At 32.5% G+C, this 20,496-nt stretch overlaps 1 protein-coding gene across 1 annotated transcript in view; it reads left to right on the top strand.

Annotated features, from left to right (window-relative positions):
- LOC145249581 (zinc finger C3H1 domain-containing protein-like) overlaps window positions 1–20,496 on the top strand; it is a 113,306-nt gene that overhangs the window by 9,914 nt on the left and 82,896 nt on the right. The window contains exons 2-5 of the mRNA XM_080111279.1: window positions 8,224–8,612; window positions 10,993–11,200; window positions 14,721–14,965; window positions 17,587–17,754. Of these exons, the coding sequence (XP_079967405.1) occupies window positions 8,224–8,612; window positions 10,993–11,200; window positions 14,721–14,965; window positions 17,587–17,754 (1,010 nt within the window). The remainder of the gene's footprint in view (window positions 1–8,223; window positions 8,613–10,992; window positions 11,201–14,720; window positions 14,966–17,586; window positions 17,755–20,496) is intronic.

Below are 20,496 nucleotides of genomic sequence, written 5' to 3'. Positions count from 1 at the left end.
TTTCTGTGAAATCAACCCCCACTCTAAATTCTAAAATTGTTTTCGTTTTGTTTCGATCAAGTCTTCAGGATGTTCACACATAATTTTCCTTAGCCCTATCATTAACCCAAAGTCAGAGTGGCAACCTCCCTACCTTCTCATAATTGTACAAAGACTCTTAAAACCACGCATAATCGCCTTCTAGAAAACAAACAAACAAAAAAAAACACCCAGGATTTATCTATCATAGGAAAAAGGGGTGGGGATAACTGCCCTAAAGCACTCAAATGATTCAAAATGGGAAATCATTTTACATTAAATTCTAAAATAATTTTTGTTTATCTTTTATTAAAGTTTTTCAAGTTGTTCACATGCAATTGTCTATAAAGGTAGAATCGCATATTTTGGAGAGATGGTCAGATGGGGAGGGGTAACAGAAGGTATTAATCTACAATAATACCAAAGAAATATTGCAATATATTCATTTTTAACCAATCCTAGATTTTGATTTCAGTTTTTGGCACATAAAATGCATTAAAACTAAACTTTGAGTTTTCTAACTTCTTTTGTTTTAATGAATACATGGCATTTTTAAGCAATCACAGCATATTTATATTAATTTACTGCAGATTATTTGGAAACCATTCATTTCTGGAGATTTTCAGTAGCATATTCAGATTCCTTGCACAAAAATACACTTATATGGCAAATTTCATTGCTTAGTTTTGTGTTTTAACAAAGATATAGCATTTTTACTGAAAAAGTAGTGCAAAAAATGAGACAAAACGCATATGGTCTTAAAGAGGGGCAAATATCCAAACACGCAGGGCATAAAAAAAGTTATAACTTCCTTGATTTTAATTGGATTTAAAATTTTTTTAAAGATTCTTTCTTAGCTTATCAAGCTCTTCCTATATATACCAATATTGAAATATTTTAAGCCATTTAAATTTTTTCATGTGTATTGCTATAATAAGTAGAAAAAAAAAATAACGAAATAAAAAGCTTCCTAATTGTAGTTTGATGTGTTTTCTAACTGCTTTTAAAATTTCAAGAATATTGATGAGGGTGTTTATTACTATACACATAGATTCGAAGAAGTTGTCAAAAAAACAAATATATAATTGTTATTATACATTCTGGAAAACCGAATAGTTCTAAACTAATGAGATAACAAGATAGATGCAACAAAAGCTTACAAAACCCGATAAACATCAAAAGCAACTGCGCGTTGTAGTTATAGTGTAGTTACACAGCATTGGTTTAACAACTTTTAAGATTGTAATTAATTTTATCATAATTGAAGAAATTTGTAAAACAGTAAATTTTTAAAGCATAAATTTAAAAAAAAAAAAAAATACTAAAACAGCCAAAATGTACAATTTGTACTAAATAGATTTATTTCTCCAACAACAAACACAAAAAAATTGGTCCCTTTTACATTTAGACCATAGTGTATTTTCCTTGTGATCTTCCGACTTGAAGATCTTTGTCCTTATAGATGAACTCCTAAAAGTCATGATCCTGGATATGACCTTAAACTATATCCAGTAGTGAGGCCCAAGCTTGCAGGCTTTGGGGAGTGTGGAGCCACCCTTTAATTACCATTGCTCCCAGATCCACTCTGATTCGGAGTGGTAGTACCTGTTAGGGTTCCAACTATGGGTTAAATAGAAACCGACTTGAAAACAACAAATATATTCTATTAAAATTTTTTCTTCAAAATCTTTGGATTTGGCATTAAATAACCCGAAAAGGGTTGATATGCCGTAAAGCAAAAACAACCAACCAACCTAAAAGTCATTGCATGACCTATGAAAATTTGTTTTACTCATCAGTTCAGCTTTGACGAGGTCAAAGTTTAATCTGTTTCTATTCATAATACTAAACATAGTTTCACAGTTTGTGTTTTACACTGAAATTGACAGGTCATATGACACAAGACGTAACAGTTTGAGTGTTTGTTGAAATTTTCAAGATTTGTATTTAGATTTTATGTGTTGCATAAAACTAAATTAGTTCATTGTAGTTACCAACCCAAAATTGGGCAATATTGAATTATCTCCCACACACGCCCGTTCCAAATTCATGTCCGTGGGCCGTTATCAGTGAACTGTTTCTCTTGTACCAAACGATCGGTTTAAGTTCAATTCGGCCGGGTCCAAATTGATATAAATGAATGCGCACTGAAAATAATTTTAAAAGTATAAGTTCTTTCTGTTTTTTTTGTTTTTTTTTATTCAAATTATTTGATTTTTATTTTCATTAAAAAAAATTATTCCAGCAAATTTTAATCAGCTTTAACTATAAAATGTTCCCTGAAAAAGATTTGACTTGTTTGTTTTAATCATGACCTTTTGGACAGGGGAGGTAGTTTGTTGATGGCAATCCACAGCCACAAATTCAGAATTGTAGCATATGAGTCGGTAACTTCAATAATGCTGATATTTGATTTATATATTATAATAAAGTTGTATTTCTTGTTTATTTGTTTACAATTTGGTTAATATATATACAAAAGATATTCTGGTTCGCAAATAGATTTTAATACTGAAAATGACTGCATGATTTTTATATATACTATCTATTCAAAAGGTTATCTCCTTTGCATATTATATTAACAAAAATGAATTTTAATAATTAGCTCTAAATTTTTAATAGAAATTAGTTTAAAGTATTTTATTTACAAATATTATATAAAGTGGATTTATTTAATTTGTTTTAAATTTAATTAATTTTTAATTATTAGAGTTTGTCTCTGATGTATCGTTATTTTCATGGAAAGTGTTCAACTGAGCTTCAATCTTTGGTCCCCCCTCGCCAAACTTTCACAAGAAACACTCGTCTAGCTGTAAACACAATCAATAATTTCCCCCACTCTTTATCTGTGGCTAAACCTAAACGTAGATTCCATGAACAAAGCTTCTTTCTTAGAACTGCACGCCTGTGGAATTGTCTTCCGTTTTCCTGCTTTCCGGCTGACTACAATATGGTTGTGTTCAAGTCTAAAGTAAATAAGTTCTTGATGAGCCGTTCCATATAAGTTATTAAATTTACCAAATTTTCATTACTAATGATTACTATATTGATCAATTTCTACTGTACACTCTTTAACCCTTATCCTTGAGTGGCCTCTGGGCCTTGATAATGTGGTGATGCCTTTGTAAAAAAAAAAAAAAAAAAAAAAAAAAAAAACTAACACCAGCTCCTTTTAAAGATGTAAGTGTTCATTTAACGTACGAGTTATTTCCCTTTAAGTCATAAGATTTTATTTCTGTTTGAATTTCATAGATGAAAATGGCTGGTTTGTTTCCAAAATATGGTCAGTTTTCAGGAAAATTGTAACTAAACTAGGATATTTAGTGTATCTTAAATAATATGTAACAAAAACCCTCTGTCCGGCAATGCTTTTTTTTACCTGGCAATGCTGAATATGTACAGCTTGTGTGTATGTGTATATATATATATATATATATATACACACACACACACACAGTGGCGCCAAAAAGAAATTCCACACTTGTCATTTTTCCAGGAATCTTCATTAAAGGAAACAAAAATGAAAGTATTCTTAAGCAACACAGATGGGCACATCTTGTGAGCAATAAATTTTAAAAGCATATATTCATTACACTTATTTCTTTTCTTTTCTTTTTTTAAATATGTATAAACTAGGATAGTCTTTATTCAACAACAGATGACCACTCCTTTTTATTGAAATGTTTTTTTTTCTTCTTTTACTAAAATGTTCAGTGTGAATTAGTAAATTTCATAATACTGACTCAACACCAAGAATGAGACACTCCTCAATTTAAAAACTTTTTAAAAAAAAAAGAAATGGGCCAAGACCACAATATAATTGTAAACTTTTTTTTTTCTTCCCCCCCCCCCTGTTTCTGACTTTTTTTTTTTTTTTTTTTTTTTATATAGATGAGGATTGATAATTTAGATTATTCAAACTACTGTTCTTATTGAGTGTTATTTTTACATTTTGGACGATGTAACCTTTGACCTGCTTCAAGTGTATCTTGTTGAACTTGGAAATCTTTCTGTCAAACCCTTGAATCTGCACAGAATTTCAAACAAAACCTGAAAAAGGTCGGAGGCTACTTTGGCAAAATGTTAAAATAACACCAGATTAGAACACTAGTCGAAATAATACAAACTCTTTCTTCCTATTTAAATTATTATTTTTAAAAGATAATACAAACTCTTAAATTATTATCTTTAATTAAATAATTTAAATTATTTTATGTTATCTTATTATTTTATCGTATCTTATTTTATTTTATTATTATTTATTAGATATCTTATTTTATTATTTTATTTTATTATTATTTATTAGATATTTTATTATTTATTAGATGATATCTTATTTTATTATTTTATCGTATCTTTAATTATTTAAATTATTATCTTTAAAAGATAACACAAACTCTTTCTTCCTATTTAAATTATTATCTTTGAGTAAAAGTAAAAGGTGGATCTTGGATTTAGTTTTGGTTGCCTATGGCTCCGTTCATAGCTGGGGTGGGGGTGGGCTTTGGCACATTCTGACAACCTAGAAACTGCTGTACTCTCACCAGATTATTCTGTTTAAATCAAGTATGATTAGCTTTGTTTAAGCATGCCCTCATCCTAGGCATTACCTCCTAGTGGAGAGATTGGTTTATTGCTTGTGGCTTGAGATTCCCCTTTGTACTCTGCACATTGACCTAACTTCATGTCTTTATTTTTTTATTTTTTTTTTTGTCTCATGTTACTTCTGATGCTCCCAGATCAGGCTGTCTGAAGATATCCACCTTCTGACTTAAATACACCACACATTTTTTCCTTTCTCTTTGCAAAAATTTAATGTTCTGCAAAAGAAAAAAAAAAAATTTTCTACAAAACAACTAAACATAAATATAGGAGGATATAAAGAATTGATATGTAATACCTTTTTTTTTTTTTTTTTTTTTTTTTTTTTTTTCTGAAATTACTGAATTCGGCATTAAGGAACCTGAAAAGGGTTGATATGCCGTAAAATAAAACGACTAAATCAAACCCATATTACTATGCCAAGTTTAACAGCTAGATTTTTCTAGGTATGTAGCTATAGAAATTGCATAGTCATAGCGAATGGTGTATGGCTTATTCTCAACTGTTCTTTTAGAGATGATTAAACATTTTACATTAAATAAAAACACTAAAAAATCAGACTTTTAGGTAAATACGTAACTTACCTTCCGTTTGCTTACATTTATTTGTTTTTTGGACAACTTTTTCGAATCTGTGTATTGGAACGCCCATCCCCCACCCACCCAAATTTTAATTAAAAACTCGCATTTTTCTATACAAAAAACAATAAAAAAAAAAACGATTTAGCAGTGCGACATTTTAGCAACGTTCGGCCTTATTAATCCACTAATTGTTGGTCAAGTCCAAGCCATGCTGGACGAAAACTCCTGAGGATCTGGATCCAATTCTGCAAGAGTACCACTTTTTTTTTTTTTTTTTTTTTTTTTCAGTGGATTGATTATAAGAAACATGCATTTTCGCCTTTTATTAGACTTTTCCATTACACCAAGTTGAGCTACAGCAACGCGTGGCAGGGCACAGCTAGTTGTAAATAAAAAGAAACGTGAAAGCGCAGTTTTAACTATCTGTATGATTCATGTCAACAGCTAGAACATTGAAGCTCGTTAATTTGATTTGGAAGACAGAGATCGAGGTAGATTTTCATCCAATAGTATATCATTAAAAAAAAAATCTCATTTGGGCCACGTAAAAGCAGACGGAAATGATTTTATAGTAGGACAAAAAATAGGACAACAGAACAAAAAAGTGGTCAGAAAACAAATATATAACAAAAGCAAGAAAAGTTACTTTACCTACTTGGATAAGTTTTTTGTATTTTAATTTTAAGGCATTTATTTATTTCAAAACACAGGTAGAGTTGAGACTTGAGTTAAAACAGAAACAAAATGGTGGACATGAGAGGGGAGGGCATGAGATGGTCATATTTGGAGTTTCGATAATTGCTCAAAATTGAAAGGAAAAATACTGATAGGAACCTACTAATGAATGTCACTATGACATTTATTGGGTAGGTTTCTATCAGTATTTTTGTTTCATTTTTTAGCGATTATCGAAACTCCATATATGACCATCTCATACCTGCCATTTTTGTCTTGTTTAAAGCTAAGCCTTGGCACTACTTATTTTTTTAATTAAACGCTATGAAATAAATTAAACCGCCAAAAACTTATCCAGGTAGGCAGACTAGTAACTTTTTGTGTTTGGTAACATTTGTTTATATATATATATATATATATATATATATAATTTATTTATTTACTACTTTTTTTCATTCTATTGTTTCTATTACAAAATGCTCAAATCAACCATATCACCATACAGAGATGTATACTTATGACAAAGGTTTCATCGGAATGTACGTGTCACTAAATGTCTTTGGTGGTTCTTCACTATCTGAACCCTAAGTTATGTTGTTGCCGTCTATTTATGTTCCAATGATATGATCGTCTAAATGTTCATATCCGTGTGTGTTTGTCATGCATGTATTTTCAAGATACCTTATTTTCGTGCGTCCTTGATCTTGGTCCATCTGAAATTCATCTTGTTCTTGGAACCTGTTTGAATGAATATGCATTCACTCCAAAAACGCTGATTGTATTTTATATTATCTTTATTTGACTTTCCAGAATGTTGACGGAGATGAATATGGAAAGTGAGTTCTTTTTGCCATGTCGGGTTTTTCTTGATTCTATTAGTCTCCATTTTTTTTTTTTTTTTTTTTTTTTTTTTATAGACGCGTCATCTCCCTCTCAAGGGGGAGAGACAACCGTTAAACCCAACCACTCTGTTTCAATTCTAAGTTCCAATTCCACTATGATCTCCAGCTAACCTGATCACATGGTAACATATACATAGTTCCGGTCAACTGCTAAAATACTTCCAGTAAACTTGTCTATGATATGGTGTTATTATATTTTGACAGTTTTTATCAACATTCTTCGTATTCATCTCTTGTTTATCTCTCCAGTTAGATAGATCGAGATGGATAGATACAGAAATAGATAGATACATTTGTTGACTAGATCGAGAGATACATCGATAATACACATAGATAAATCGATCGATCGACTGACAAATAACTTATAAATACTTTCTGTGTTCTACCTACTACATAACATTCCTTAATTCTATAATGAATCAACAATGGCCGTCGGTCTAAAAGCTACCATGCATTCGCAGTGTCCTCTTTGGATTTGATGTCTTTTGAAACGTTTGGCAATGCAACAACAGAAATAGAAAGCCAATAATACACATAAATAGATAGATCAACAGACAAATAACTTACAAATACTTCCTTGTGTTCGACCTAGTACATAACATTAAAAAATAAATTGCCTATCACTAAAGATAGTAAGCCTAACTCAAGTTGCCTAGAAGAAAAAAAAGAAAGAACTGTAGATTTATAAAAAAAAAAAAAAAAAATCAAATTTTATTTATGCCTAAATTTGATAAAAATGACTCCAAATTCCAAGAAATCTCGCAAGTTGATATTGAAAGGAATTTAACTATGTTCGCCCCCCCCCACCCCACACTCGTCTTCTCCCCGAGGCTGGTTTGTGATACCTCGTGGAATATGCATCCTGTCTCTGCAGTTTTTCACTTTATGATATACTGTGTTTTATTTTGATCTGAAGGGCAAATCTGTGTGTCCAGCTAAAATTTGAAAATTGCACAACAAACACCCACAAATGTTTTTTAATCAGCTTAACATAGGATGTATAATATCTAAAATTTAAAAAGTAGGGCTAGGTCATGATTTGTTTTTGAAACGCCATTTATAACATTTAATGTTAATACACATGGTTCAGCCACTAACTAAAGGGAAGTAAGTGTGTTTTCTTTTTGTTTGTTTTTTTCCAGTTATTTCCCTTACATTGACTAGAGTTGTGTGTATCAAGAGAGAAGGGTTGTGTGAAGAAAAGAGGCTGGGGAGGGGGGGTGAGAAATGGATAGAAGTTACATTTTTACCCTGGACAATGCCAGGTAGGCCTTTCAATATATATTTGTGTCTGCGTGTGCATATTAATTTATATTTCCACTAAATTCTAACACGCACCCATTTCAGTTATGTGATTTGTACATGCCAAACTATCTTGTATACAAATGTTTCTAAACTTTTGGCTCTTCTGTTGTAAAATGTTTCCTTTACTGTACACCTCAAAGATTGGGAAAAGAAACGAGATTTACGGAGACAAAGTGGCTCGCAGTTCCTCTATGGTAGCAGCAATCAAGCTGCACCTCCAAAAGATGATGGTGACTATAAAGACTTGTTGGAAAAATATCGTAATATCAAGAAACAGTTGGCTAGCTTGCGTGAGGAAGAAGATCGGGCTGCATCCAGTATATCCGATTTGAATTATTCAGATGAGAACGCCAACAACTGGATGTCTTATCAGTACAATCCAGAAGATGGTTCCTACCGAACCTTCTCAGTTTCGCATCGTTCTTCGCAGTCTTCCAGAGGAAGTTCTCCCAATGCCAAGCGTTCAGACAATGATGACACGGCAAATACTGAGTCAATATCTGAAAAGAGCAAAGGTGATAAAATTATGGTATGTAGATATTTATTCTTTTAGTATATAGCTCTAACTTTTCTGTGTCTTTTTCTCCACCCTCTGTGTCTTTTTCTCCACCCTCTGTGTCTTTTTCTCCACCCTCTGTGTCTTTTTCTCCACCCTCTGTGTCTTTTTCTCCACCCTCTGTGTCTTTTTCTCCACCCTCTGTGTCTTTTTCTCCACCCTCTGTGTCTTTTTCTCCACCCTCTGTGTCTTTTTCTCCACCCTCTGTGCCTTTTTCTCCACCCTCTGTGCCTTTTTCCCCCTCTATATCTTTTTTTTTTTCCTTCTGTCTTTCATTTTTCTTCTGTAAAAGTTCAATCTAAAAATATCTATAGATTCATTATTTGTCATTTCCTCTTCGTTGTTTATTAGTCATTTCCTACTTGTCTTTTATGCCCCCCCCCCCACTTCTCAGCACGTAGTGACCCCGGGGACTATTCATAGTATCACAATTGTAGCAAAACTTTAAAAAATTGGAATATTGAATTTCAAGTGATACCAACGGTATCCACTGAATTGTCATGTCACAGTAATGAATATATCCCAAAATTACGAAAAACGATAGGGTAGAAAATTTATTATTAATGAAAATTAAGTTTCGCTAAGAATTGGCCAAAGAATTTCAGTTTTCAGAAGAGATTTGCCTCCCTTTAAGATTCAAACTCTCCTTTTTTGCAAAACTCAATTTTCACTAATTGTCTTTCAAAACTGTTTTCATTAATAATTTTCTATTTCATCAATTTTTGTAAATTTTACGATTTGTTTATTATTGTGATATGACAGTTCAGTAGATACCATTGGTTTCAATTGAAATTCAATATTTTCTAATTTCACTACAATTACGAAGAACCTCATTTACTGGCTTTTGAGCATTACTTCATTCCAGTGAAATGGATGTCGGTATTGACGACTAACTTGTTTTTACTTTAAATCATGTTTTCATTTTAAAAAAAGAAAAAGTAAAGCATGCATGGTCCTCCGTGAGTGCACAGTGAACGAGACATAAAAAAAAATGACTAAGTTCAGTATTTGCCCCCACCACACCCCCCATTTAGCCCCAAAAGTCCCCAGGGGATGTCAGATCCTGGTGAAAATGAACAAACGGTGCAGTTTTAGGCTTTAACATATGTAAATTTGAGTTCTACACTATGCAAAAACAGAAATGACTAAGTCCATCATTTGCCAATCTCCCCCACCCCACCCCATTTAGCCCCAAAAGTCCCCAAGGCCTTAACATATTTAAATTTGAGTTCAACACCATGCAAAACTGCTAAATAGATATACATAGAAAATTGCAGACAAATATGGTAAAATAATCCCAAAAATAGTGCTTTTATTAGCCCTAAAAGAGCCCCTGGGGCACACCCAAGAGTTATCGCAAAGTATAGACAAATAAAATTATATAGAAATCAGTTAGTTACAACTTTTAAAAAAGTTTTATAAAAATCCAAGGCATCAATTTTTTTTATTTATTTATTTATTTATTTATTTATTTTTTAATAAGCACAAAAGTGTAAATCTTAGCCATTTTAACCCGATAGGCACTCCTAGAGGGACAACCAGAGTTTTCCTGGAAAATTCGTTCCGTTACTTTTTTACTCATATCATGTTTAATGTTTGTGCAAAATTTCAAAAAATTCCAAGGTATAGTTATTGAGAAAAGTGCGGACAGATGAACAGATAAGGGTGAATTTATAGGTGCACCCTCCTTTTGTCGGGAGACCAAAAAAATGAAACAAGATAACATTCTTTGGTACAAAATCATTTGATTTTTCAATAGAGATAGACTCTTTCTTGCTGTCATATTATGAATTTGGTTATTTCCCTTGGTACTTTGTTTAATATTGTCTGACATATTGTTTTTTTTTTTTTTTCAAAAATAACTAAATTTTATTCACCAAAATGCATACACAACTTTCTACAAAACCCATTTAGCATAATGGTTAAAGTATTCATTAATGGATTGCTAGATAAAGGTTCGATCTCGAGTTAGTAATTCCGAAGACCTAAAAAAATTCTAAATGATGCAATCCAGGGAAAAAATAAAACGCTTCCACTCTATCAAATGAAAAGGGAGCCTACAGAACTACCGTCAAATCATATCTTTATATTTAATATATTAGAACTTATATAATGTTTAGTAAAAAAAAAAAAAAAAAAAAAAAAAAACAATTAGTAAAAATAACTTGCTTAAACTTGTTTACTTTTTATGCATGCCAAACTCATTTTACTATAAATAATTGAATCCCCGACTATAAATAGTCAATTACCCATGACGGATCTCTTTTTGAATTATATGCACGTTCTCTGTCCTATAAAATCTTCATTTTTATATATATTTTAACTATTTAAAGCGTGTTTTTTGTTTTTTCAGAAAGCAGAAGATGAAGATATAGAGCTTGAGGAATTGCGACGTATTGCTCTTGCCTCCACTGATGGTAACAAACCCAAACCGACAACCACCTCTCCATTAAAACGTGATAAACCAACATCAAGAACGTCCTCAGTTAGGCACTCTAACTCATTCTCAAATAAACTCGGGTCCAGATTTCAAAATTCAGCAAGAAAAAGGGAATCTTCGGGTGAGCATTTTTTTCTTTTTCTTTTTGTCTCGTTGATTATTCGGACTATTTTCATTTTGTGTTATATTCACGTTTTAACCATGGTAATCTCTAACCTTCAGAAAAATATCCATATTTTTTTTTTTTATTACAATAACTTTTTTTTTTTTTCTTTTTTAAGGTAGTCACCACTTATCAAGGCCCGGAAGCCACTTGGGGATAAGGGTTATTGTGTGTACAGTAATCAATGGGATAGTATCGTAGTAATCGTTAGTATTGGAGATTTGATAAAGTGTCTTAAGGGGGCGGTTCATTAGGAGTTTGTTTATGTTGGACTTGAAGACATCCAGTTTGTAGTTAAGTGGGAAACAGGCAAACGGAAGAGAGTTCCACAGGCATGCGCTTCTAAGAAAGAAGCTTTGTACATGGAATCTACGTTTTGGTTTTGGCACAGATAAAGAATGGGGAAAATTTTTGGAGACTGCTTTATGAAAAAAGTCTGGAATGAGTTTTTTTTTTTTTTTTTTTTTTTTTCCCCCCCCCTTCCCAAGTCAGGAATGTCAAATCAGTGTACATTCTTCTGTTTTATTTATTTTGCTTTAATTACATTAAAAACAGTTTTGTGGGGTTTGCATTTACACTTGTTATATGTAAAAAAAAAAATAAATAAATAAATAAATAAATAAAATAAGTTTAAGTTATTATTAGCCAGGGTTCCTGGCGTTGCCCGGGTGTGTCAAGGTATGTGTAAACGGGTTGGTTGAACAAAAAAAAAACAGTGAGTACCTATGCAAGCACAAAAAATAATAGGAGTAGTAGGCAGGCTAAAGAATAAGTGAAGTAATAACCCTGTTTAAATAAAATTAATGTTACCTGGGTGTTTGGAGGTGTAAAAGAACAAAAAAAGTTTTGGTAGAGAGGTCAGCTAAGACAGAAAAAAGTTTTGGTAGAGAGGAGGCTAAGACAGAAAAGTCTGACAGCTTGCTCCAACGCCAAAGAAACAGAAGTGACGAAATTAAACGTTTAAAAAAAACTGCAGGTGGTTTAAACTAACGTCAACGTTTTCTAGGTCAAATATGACGTCGTCATAGTAGCAGAAGGAGAGAAAATGAAGGAATGATTTTTTTTTTTTTTTTTTTTTTTTTTTTTCTACTCCTCCCTGTACAAAAACTGCCCAGTTGAGGGTGAATGAATGTTTTCAGCCAATTTTTCGATATTTGTCATCGGAAGGTTCGAACTTCAAAATGATAACTATCTGGCGACATCACCTCTGTCAAAAGTTTTTGCGATACACACACACACACACACACACACACACACACTTTGCCTTTTATATTTATTTATATATATATATATATATATATATATATATATATTATATATACTAGCGGGGGTGCCAAGGTGTTTAGAGGTGTGGGGGAGCGGGGGTAAATCAAAACAAAGCAAGTAATAATCCTGTTTAAATATTATTTTTAAAAAAAACAATGTTAAAACTTTGTAGTAAAAAAAAAATTTTTTTAAATCGGAAAAATATAAAGAAAAACAGCAAACGTGATAGAAAAAAAAAAAAACTGTTAAAACTTCTTAGCGGTGGTGCCCAGCATTGCCCGGGTCTTTGGAGAGCAAAAAAAAAAAAAAAAAAGGTTTTGAGGCAAGAGGTAGGCTCGAACCCGAATCCTTGAGGCGATAGCGACAAAAAAAAAAAAAAAAAAGCGTGATGATTTACCTCGACGCTACGAAGGCAGTGCAATGAAAGATGAAATTAAACAATTAAAAAGCTGTGTGACAGGTGCATGAATTTAATAAAATCAAACATCATGCCATAAGGGAAATGAATAGCAATTGTCTGATATGGTTTTACCCACATTGATCCAAACTGATTTGCTTTCTGGGCGTCCCCGGCGGGTAAGCCGAGGAACTGCCTTTACTTCGATTAGTTTCACTTTATTTCTACTAAAAAAAAGCCGAACAAACACGCGACCCAACAAAATAGCGCAAATTTGGTAGCTGGTAGGATTGAACCCGAAGATTGAGGCGAAGTTTGAAAATAAAATCGGCCAGCCAGAATGAGTTACTGAAAGATGTTTGAATTTATTTAAGTCAAAACCAAATTGACAGGTGCGCGCACGGAAGTTGTAGAGCGTTACGACAACGACGTCAATGACCAGGTTAATTTGTTATAAGTGAAGTAAAAAAGAAAACGACGTTAAAACTTAAGGGGGGAGGTAATCCAAACATCGAAACAAAACACAAAAAAACTAACGTACGGCAAACGAACAATGAAAACAGAAAAACAAACATGTGAAAAATGGCTTGAATAAGCCTGTTTCGATATTAAAATTTAAAAAAAAATCAATGGGTACCCGGGTGTTTTTGGGTGTGTGGTCGGGGGTGGATAAGCGAAACGTACATGAAATTTCACTAGCAACGTACATGAAATTTAGTCAGTTTTTCAACTATTTAAAGTAAATCAGGTCATGACGTCATCTGACGCATGCGTAGAACCGGTCGTCGTCACGAGAGGACCGTTTTTATTGATTTCCCCAAGTCGCCCAAATAAAAGATACACACCACCCCCTTTGGTAAATTATAGCTATTATAATCAAGGTACCATATAAAAAGGTTTTAAGAAAGAGTAACTGTCTGGAGCGTTCCCCCCCCCTCCCTCCAAAGGCCTTTGCCAGACATACACAAGAAATGCACATGCGCGCACGCACACACGTTTTTTGCTTTTTTTTTTTTTTTTTTTTTTTTTTTTTTTTTAAATATACTGCACTTGACTGAAACAGACTAATATTGCTTATGAAAAAGTTAATTTTTGGTTCTCTGACAAAGGAGAGATTAAACCTAGTAATTTAACGCCTGTTTGTTGGTTCACACTTCTCAATAACCATGCCTTGGATTTTTTTTTAATTTTGCACAAGCACTAGTAATGGTGAAAGTAAACTTTTTTGCGAGAACAGATTTTCCAGGATAACTCTGGTTGTTTTCCTAGGGGGCATTATAGGGGTAAAATTGGCCCCAAATCGTTTACTCATGGAGGAGGATCCCGCATGCTCAGCTTGTTAATTAACTTTATTTTTTTAATTCGATGATTATTTGGATATAATAATTCTGTTTCACAATTATTGCTTTATTTCCTGGCTAAAAAGTTGCAATATATTGCTAGTGAAATGACAATTTTCTTTTTCTTTACGGACATATTTAAAACAAATTTGTGCCTATATATATTAATGTTTTTTATTATGAGTGTTTTCATGTTTTGGTCGATGTAACTTCTAACGTTCTTCAGATGTATCTTGTCGAACTCTAGAATTGAAATTCTGTACAGATTTCAGAGTTCAACAGAAAGATTTCAGTTTAAAAAGATGTGACGGAAGTAGGTTACATCAAGCGAAACATGAAAATAACACTCAAGATAAGAGAAGTAATTTGAAGAATCCAAATAATGCAAAATGTTTTTCAAGTGCTTCAAGTAGCAAACTTAGTTAAATGAAAATGCAATTCATTCCTTTTATTAATATTCTGTTTTGTTTTTTAGTCCTTAGAGATCGAATATCAGCCAGCAGTGCAACACGGAGAAGAGTGCATCTCACCCGACGGCATCAGTCTACCCGACCACGGCGTTCCCAGTTGGGAGTTGGCCATAAAATTGTCGATGATCAGCGAAGGGACATCTATAAAATTCTGGAGTTGGAAGATCCTCAGCAGCAATTAGAAAAGCTTGCTAAATTCTTAAAGGATCGGAAAAAGGACTTTCCCAGTCTCCGGACCAGTCATAGCAAAGTAAGGCTAATAATCTTATGTATTTCAAATTGATTGCATAATACTTGTGTAGCCGTCAAAAAGGTTGCATGTTTTATTAAAGTGACTTGGAAGATACATTTCTTTTGCTTACAAACACTACTACTTCAGTGAGTTGCTGCTGATTGATGCTGGTGTTTCATGAATATGTACTAAATTCTCTTTAGTAATTCTTCTGCCTGTAACACTATAAATATATCGTTTATAACAATATAAAATAGTAACACAAATATATGGAAATGGACACAACGCATCTTGCATATAAAGTAAAATCAATTTATACTTGTGCAGAATAAGGACCGCATCATCAGCATATTCTGGCAGGTTACTACATAAACCTCCAGAAAGTGATGAACAAAAACTTCTGTAAAAATGAGGACCTTTTTTTTTTTTTTTTTTTTTTTCCCCCCCCCACCAGAAAACTATGGCTAATTTTGAAATGCCAACAAACAGTTCTAAATTAAGAAAAGAAAAACCTAATTCTAATTGGAAACCGTCATGGTAATTTTAAAAAAAAAAAAAAAAAAAAAATTTGGTTTAGTTTCTTCCTGAAAATACTTATTCCAGTTAAGAAAGCTATTATGGTGGAGACAGATTTCTGAGGTACCAGTAAGACCAGAATTTTGGGCAGTTTACGGACCATGCTGAAAAAGTAAACACTGTCATTTAGAAAACCATTTTTAACGGGGAGTGGGGGTAACTGTACTTTCACTCAACAATTTAATGAACAAAAAGTACTGTAACAAATTTAATAAACAAAAAATACTATTTGCCAATTGTTGGCTGCTAAGATTTTATTTGCTATGTGTTTCAGCATCATCTGGTGGTTTACATAGCCTGTCCGAAATACGCCAGGAATGTGGTCACTAATGTGCATAAGTACTACTCAATTTATCTGTCTGCTTTTGTGATCAGTGTCTTTTTTCAGTACAGGATACATAAAAAAAAGTGTTTCTTCAATCTTATAAGGTAAATATTGGTCTGTTTTTTAAAAAAAAAAAAAAAAAAAAAAAAATTTGGCCTCCAATTTGTTTCATCAAATTTAATATTTAATCAGATCAGCAGTTTTTGTTTTGATTACCAATATGTTAGAGTCAAAGGAGTTAACTCTCACCCTGTCTCGAGTCCTAATCACCAACAGTTTTTTGGGAGGGGGGCTAGTTTTCTGCTATTGGCACAAATATATATCTGTTTAGTTTAGTTTCTTCTTGAAAATACTTATTCCAGTTAAGAAAGCTATTATGATGGAGACAGATTTCTGAGGTACCAGTGTCAGTCAACATAAAATTAAACAAGACCAGAATTTTTAAATTAATAGAAAATTAATCAATAATTTGCACTATAATTTTAAGAAATTTAAATACTTTGAAAAATTATTTTTTGTTTAGTACTTCAGGATTTGCAGATTTCTGCTGACCTGCATCTGCTTACTTTTGCAAATGGCTGCTACTGTTATACTGGACATTTTTCTTTAATCTCCTGAACAAGTGACCGTTTAGGCCCTTCATAAAAATATTTTCACATTTTCTAATCCTTATACTCTAAACATATACTATTAACAATATTATTTATATTTATAATAATTCTTAATTTGGCCAGCTATTATTTCTTATTCAATCCACTAACATGTAAATATAAAGGGTGGTAAATTTGAATTGTTTCTGAATTTTTGAGATGAGGATTGATAATTTGGATTAATCCGACTACTATTCTCATCTTAAGTATTATTTTCATTTTTCAGTCAATGTAACTGCCAATCTTCTTCAGGTGTATCTTGTCGGATTCGGCAATGTGCATGGAATTTTATGGATTAAATAAAGGGTTCCGTTAGAAATTATGTGCAGATTCCTAAGTTCATCAGAAAGATTCAAGAAGATACACCTGGTCAGCAGTTACATTAAACGAAACGTTGTGCAAATTCAAGATAAGAACAGTAGTCTGAAGTAATCTAAATGATATGAAATCTGAATTTGTTTATAAAAATTACTTGCTTTCATTTTCATGCAGAAGAAAACAATAATATGGTATTTGCTTCTGATATCAAAGGACAACATTCTGTGTTTGGATGCTAAAGGTTGTCATCCATTCTCTTCACATGCCCAAACCAACTCCATCTTCCATGCCTTGGTATAACTTCCAAAGGGGAGATGCCAAGATGTTCTCTCAGATTGACCATACACTTATTGCCCATAATTTTTAAAGAGCAGATCCACCGGACCATGGTGTTGTCGTTTCTCATGAGCCTGTTCGTATCAACAGTGACAGCCCAAGTTTTGGTGGCATGAAGCAAGTCTCCTCGGAACACTAGCAACACGGGATTTCAAGAGTATACCATTGTTGGACAGAATGGGAATGAGCTCTTTGAACTTCTTCCATGCGGATTATATCCTTGTTCTGATAGCATCTGTATACACTCCATCATTGTCTACCTCTGAAGAAATGGGGAGGGGGGATGCATCTAACTTGGTATTTAACAATTCAAAATTTGATTTCTTCACTTGGAAATGTTAGTGTCTTGTTAAACAGGGTTTATGCTGGGTTAACCAAACCATTCTTTCCATTTGGGTATCATCCGAACAAAATTGATTATTTTTATTTTTCAGTCCCCATCATTAAAGAAATATGATCCCAAAACAGATGGAAAAGTATCCAAACTGTTGCAGGATAATTACGAAGAAGTTGCAATGGATATTGATTCCGATGACGGTACAAGTACAGTTCCAGAGATTGAAGATATTAAGATTGATATACAAAGAAGTGAACACGTACTAGTAAGTATTTTTTGGTTCGTGTCCAAAATTTTCCCTATATATTAAAATGAAGATTTTCCCTATATATTAAAATGAAGATAAAGAAAAGCTTGTATGGTGTATGTACTTGTGACTGAAACCAAACATATTTTTTTAAAAATCACATAATTTGATCAAGTAGCTTTAGTTTTATAAATAAAATCCTGTTTAAGCAGTTAATGGGAATTTAAAAATCTTGCAAATTTAAATTATCTCCCTTGTTTGTTTGTTTTTTTTTTTAACATGGCAGCTATAACAGTCCTCTTTGCTTATTTACATTTTTTTTTTTTTTTAGAAGAAAATTATTGGATGAATTCACATAATTTCTAGAAGTGTAAGCCATTTTGAGTTTCAGAACAGTTTCAGATGGTTCGCTGTCACACACAAGTCCTGGGAGGTGACTTGTTTGTAGTAGACAGTTCCACAGAACAAAATATTCTTACCGTGTCGAAACCCGGGAAAGAACATGTGAAATTGCTCCAGAAAAAGTTTAATATTTATGAAGCAATTCTGGTTTCTGATTGGTTTGTAGCAGAACGTGAATTAATTCGATTCGTCAGTTCTTAGCAGCATCGTTGATAAATAGAATCATCCGACTGTGTGGGATCATACCCCATTAAAACGTCCAAAATATTGCAACAACATTTTTGTCTTGTCATGACTCTTATGATTTTTCTTTTGTTTTTTTTATATAGAAGGAATTTTTGGACCAGAACCATTTTTTTTTCTTATGAGCAGTACATCACTTTGTTCATATGTATGCATGTGTATAATGTATGTAACATGCACACATGCTAGAATAATACAAGGAATGTTAAAAAAGTAATGTTTCCTACTTCTATTATTGGATCAGAGGGAATTAAAAATTGCATTGTTATGATGATCAAACTTATGCATTCATGGCATGAAAGTTCCATCTCTATCACATTGTCAATATCTGCAACAATCTAAGAAAGCAACCCTTATGGACCTGCATCAGAAGCAGAAATGAGTCACTGAATTCTTAGCAAAAGTGCATGGAGAATAGTGGTGACCATGTAGAATAAAAATTCTGGAATACAAGTTTGCTTGTTTTAATGGTACCACTTCCATCTTCATAACTTTTCAACTTTTAATTTAAACAAAACAAAAAATAGGGGGCTTTACTTTTGGAATGACCCTTGTCTTGATCTTAAAAAATTGGTAAAATTAATCTCCAGAACAGGTTTACGTTACTTATTTCTTATGAAGATTAAAATTAAGATACAATGATATTAATATAATAATACTAAATTTTATGTCTAGAATCCTTATAATGGATTTTGATCAAAATTGAAATATGATTTTGATTCTGGAAAATGCCTAAAAATTTAAGCTTACAGGAACTTGGAAGAAATTTAAATTCGGAGAGCCATGCTTAATTGTTCTTTAATGACTGAATAATACAGGGTGGGGCTGAAATAACAGGTGTTTTGGAAATTGCTATTACAGGGCTTGGATAAAATAATGGAAATGCCTTGTGAATTTTGCATCAAGTAATGGTCCTTTGTTATTGGAGTGGCATTTGAAAATTGAAAAATTTAATTTTAAGTGAAACCAATGGTATCTACTGAATTCTCAGTTATGAAAATATGCAAAAAAAATATGAAAAATGATAAGGTAGAAAATTATTAATGAAAATATTTTTCAAAAACAATTAGTGAAAATTAAGTTTTGCTAAAATTGGCTAAAGAGTTTGTTTTCAGAAAATATTTACCTCCCTTTTGTTACAATTAGAACTCTCCAGTTTTTTTGTTTTTTTTCTTTTAAGTTAATTTTCACTAATTGTCTTCAAAATTATTTTCATTAATAATTAATTTTTTACCTTTTGTTTTTTTCTTTTTATAATTTTGGGATATTTTCATTACTGAGATCTGACAATTCAGTAGATAACATTGGTTTCAGTTGAAATTCAGTATTTCAATTTTCGAATTCCACTACAATAACGAAGAACCCAATTAATACTCTAGACAAACCCGACAAGCAGCTAAATCCCACCCCTACACAAGAGATATCCCTAGGTGTAAGAAAGCCTTCTACTCCAACAGTTTCTTCTCCAGATCTGATAGACTTTGGAACTCACTTCTAGAATTCTGCTTCCCCAACTGTACCGACATGCAGAAGTTCAAGTGTAATGTGAACAATCATCTTGCTACTCATCCCCTTTTCATAATATCCCTGCAACTTATGTCCCCGATAGTAACCCTCTACTTCAAAGTGGCACTATGCCTTGTTTGGGGTGGAAATTGAATTTAAAAATATATATATAAAAATAGGTTTTTTTAAATTAGAAACATGACCAAAATGTTGGTTTCATGTTTTCAGCAAGATACAAGTTTTTCAGGCATGGTCTCATGAATCTCTATGGGCCCTTGAGAAAAAAAGATGTGCTGGTGCAAGACCTTTTCTGCCCACCCTCCAACACTTGGTTTCCATTATTTTGTCCAACCCCTGTAATAGCAATTTCAAAAACACCTGTCATTTCTGCCCCACCCTATACAAATATCTCTATTTCAAATGAGATTACACCCATATTATGCCCCTAAAATTACTCTAAAGAAACTGACATTTCGAAAATTAATTGATGTTTAAGTTAAAACTTCATAAAAATTTTGCTTATCTTTTCACAAAGATTTTTCTTTCTTGGTTTTGGCCCCTTTGTATAAAACTAAGTCGGTACTTCTTCGTTATTGTAGCGAAAATTGA

Source organism: Euprymna scolopes, chromosome 28, assembly GCF_053919585.1.
Source record: "Euprymna scolopes isolate OS-2025 chromosome 28, ASM5391958v1, whole genome shotgun sequence".
NCBI lineage: Eukaryota > Metazoa > Mollusca > Cephalopoda > Sepiida > Sepiolidae > Euprymna > Euprymna scolopes.
The sequence above is the reverse complement of the archived record's forward strand: the minus strand, read 5'-3'. Positions and strand labels throughout refer to the sequence as shown.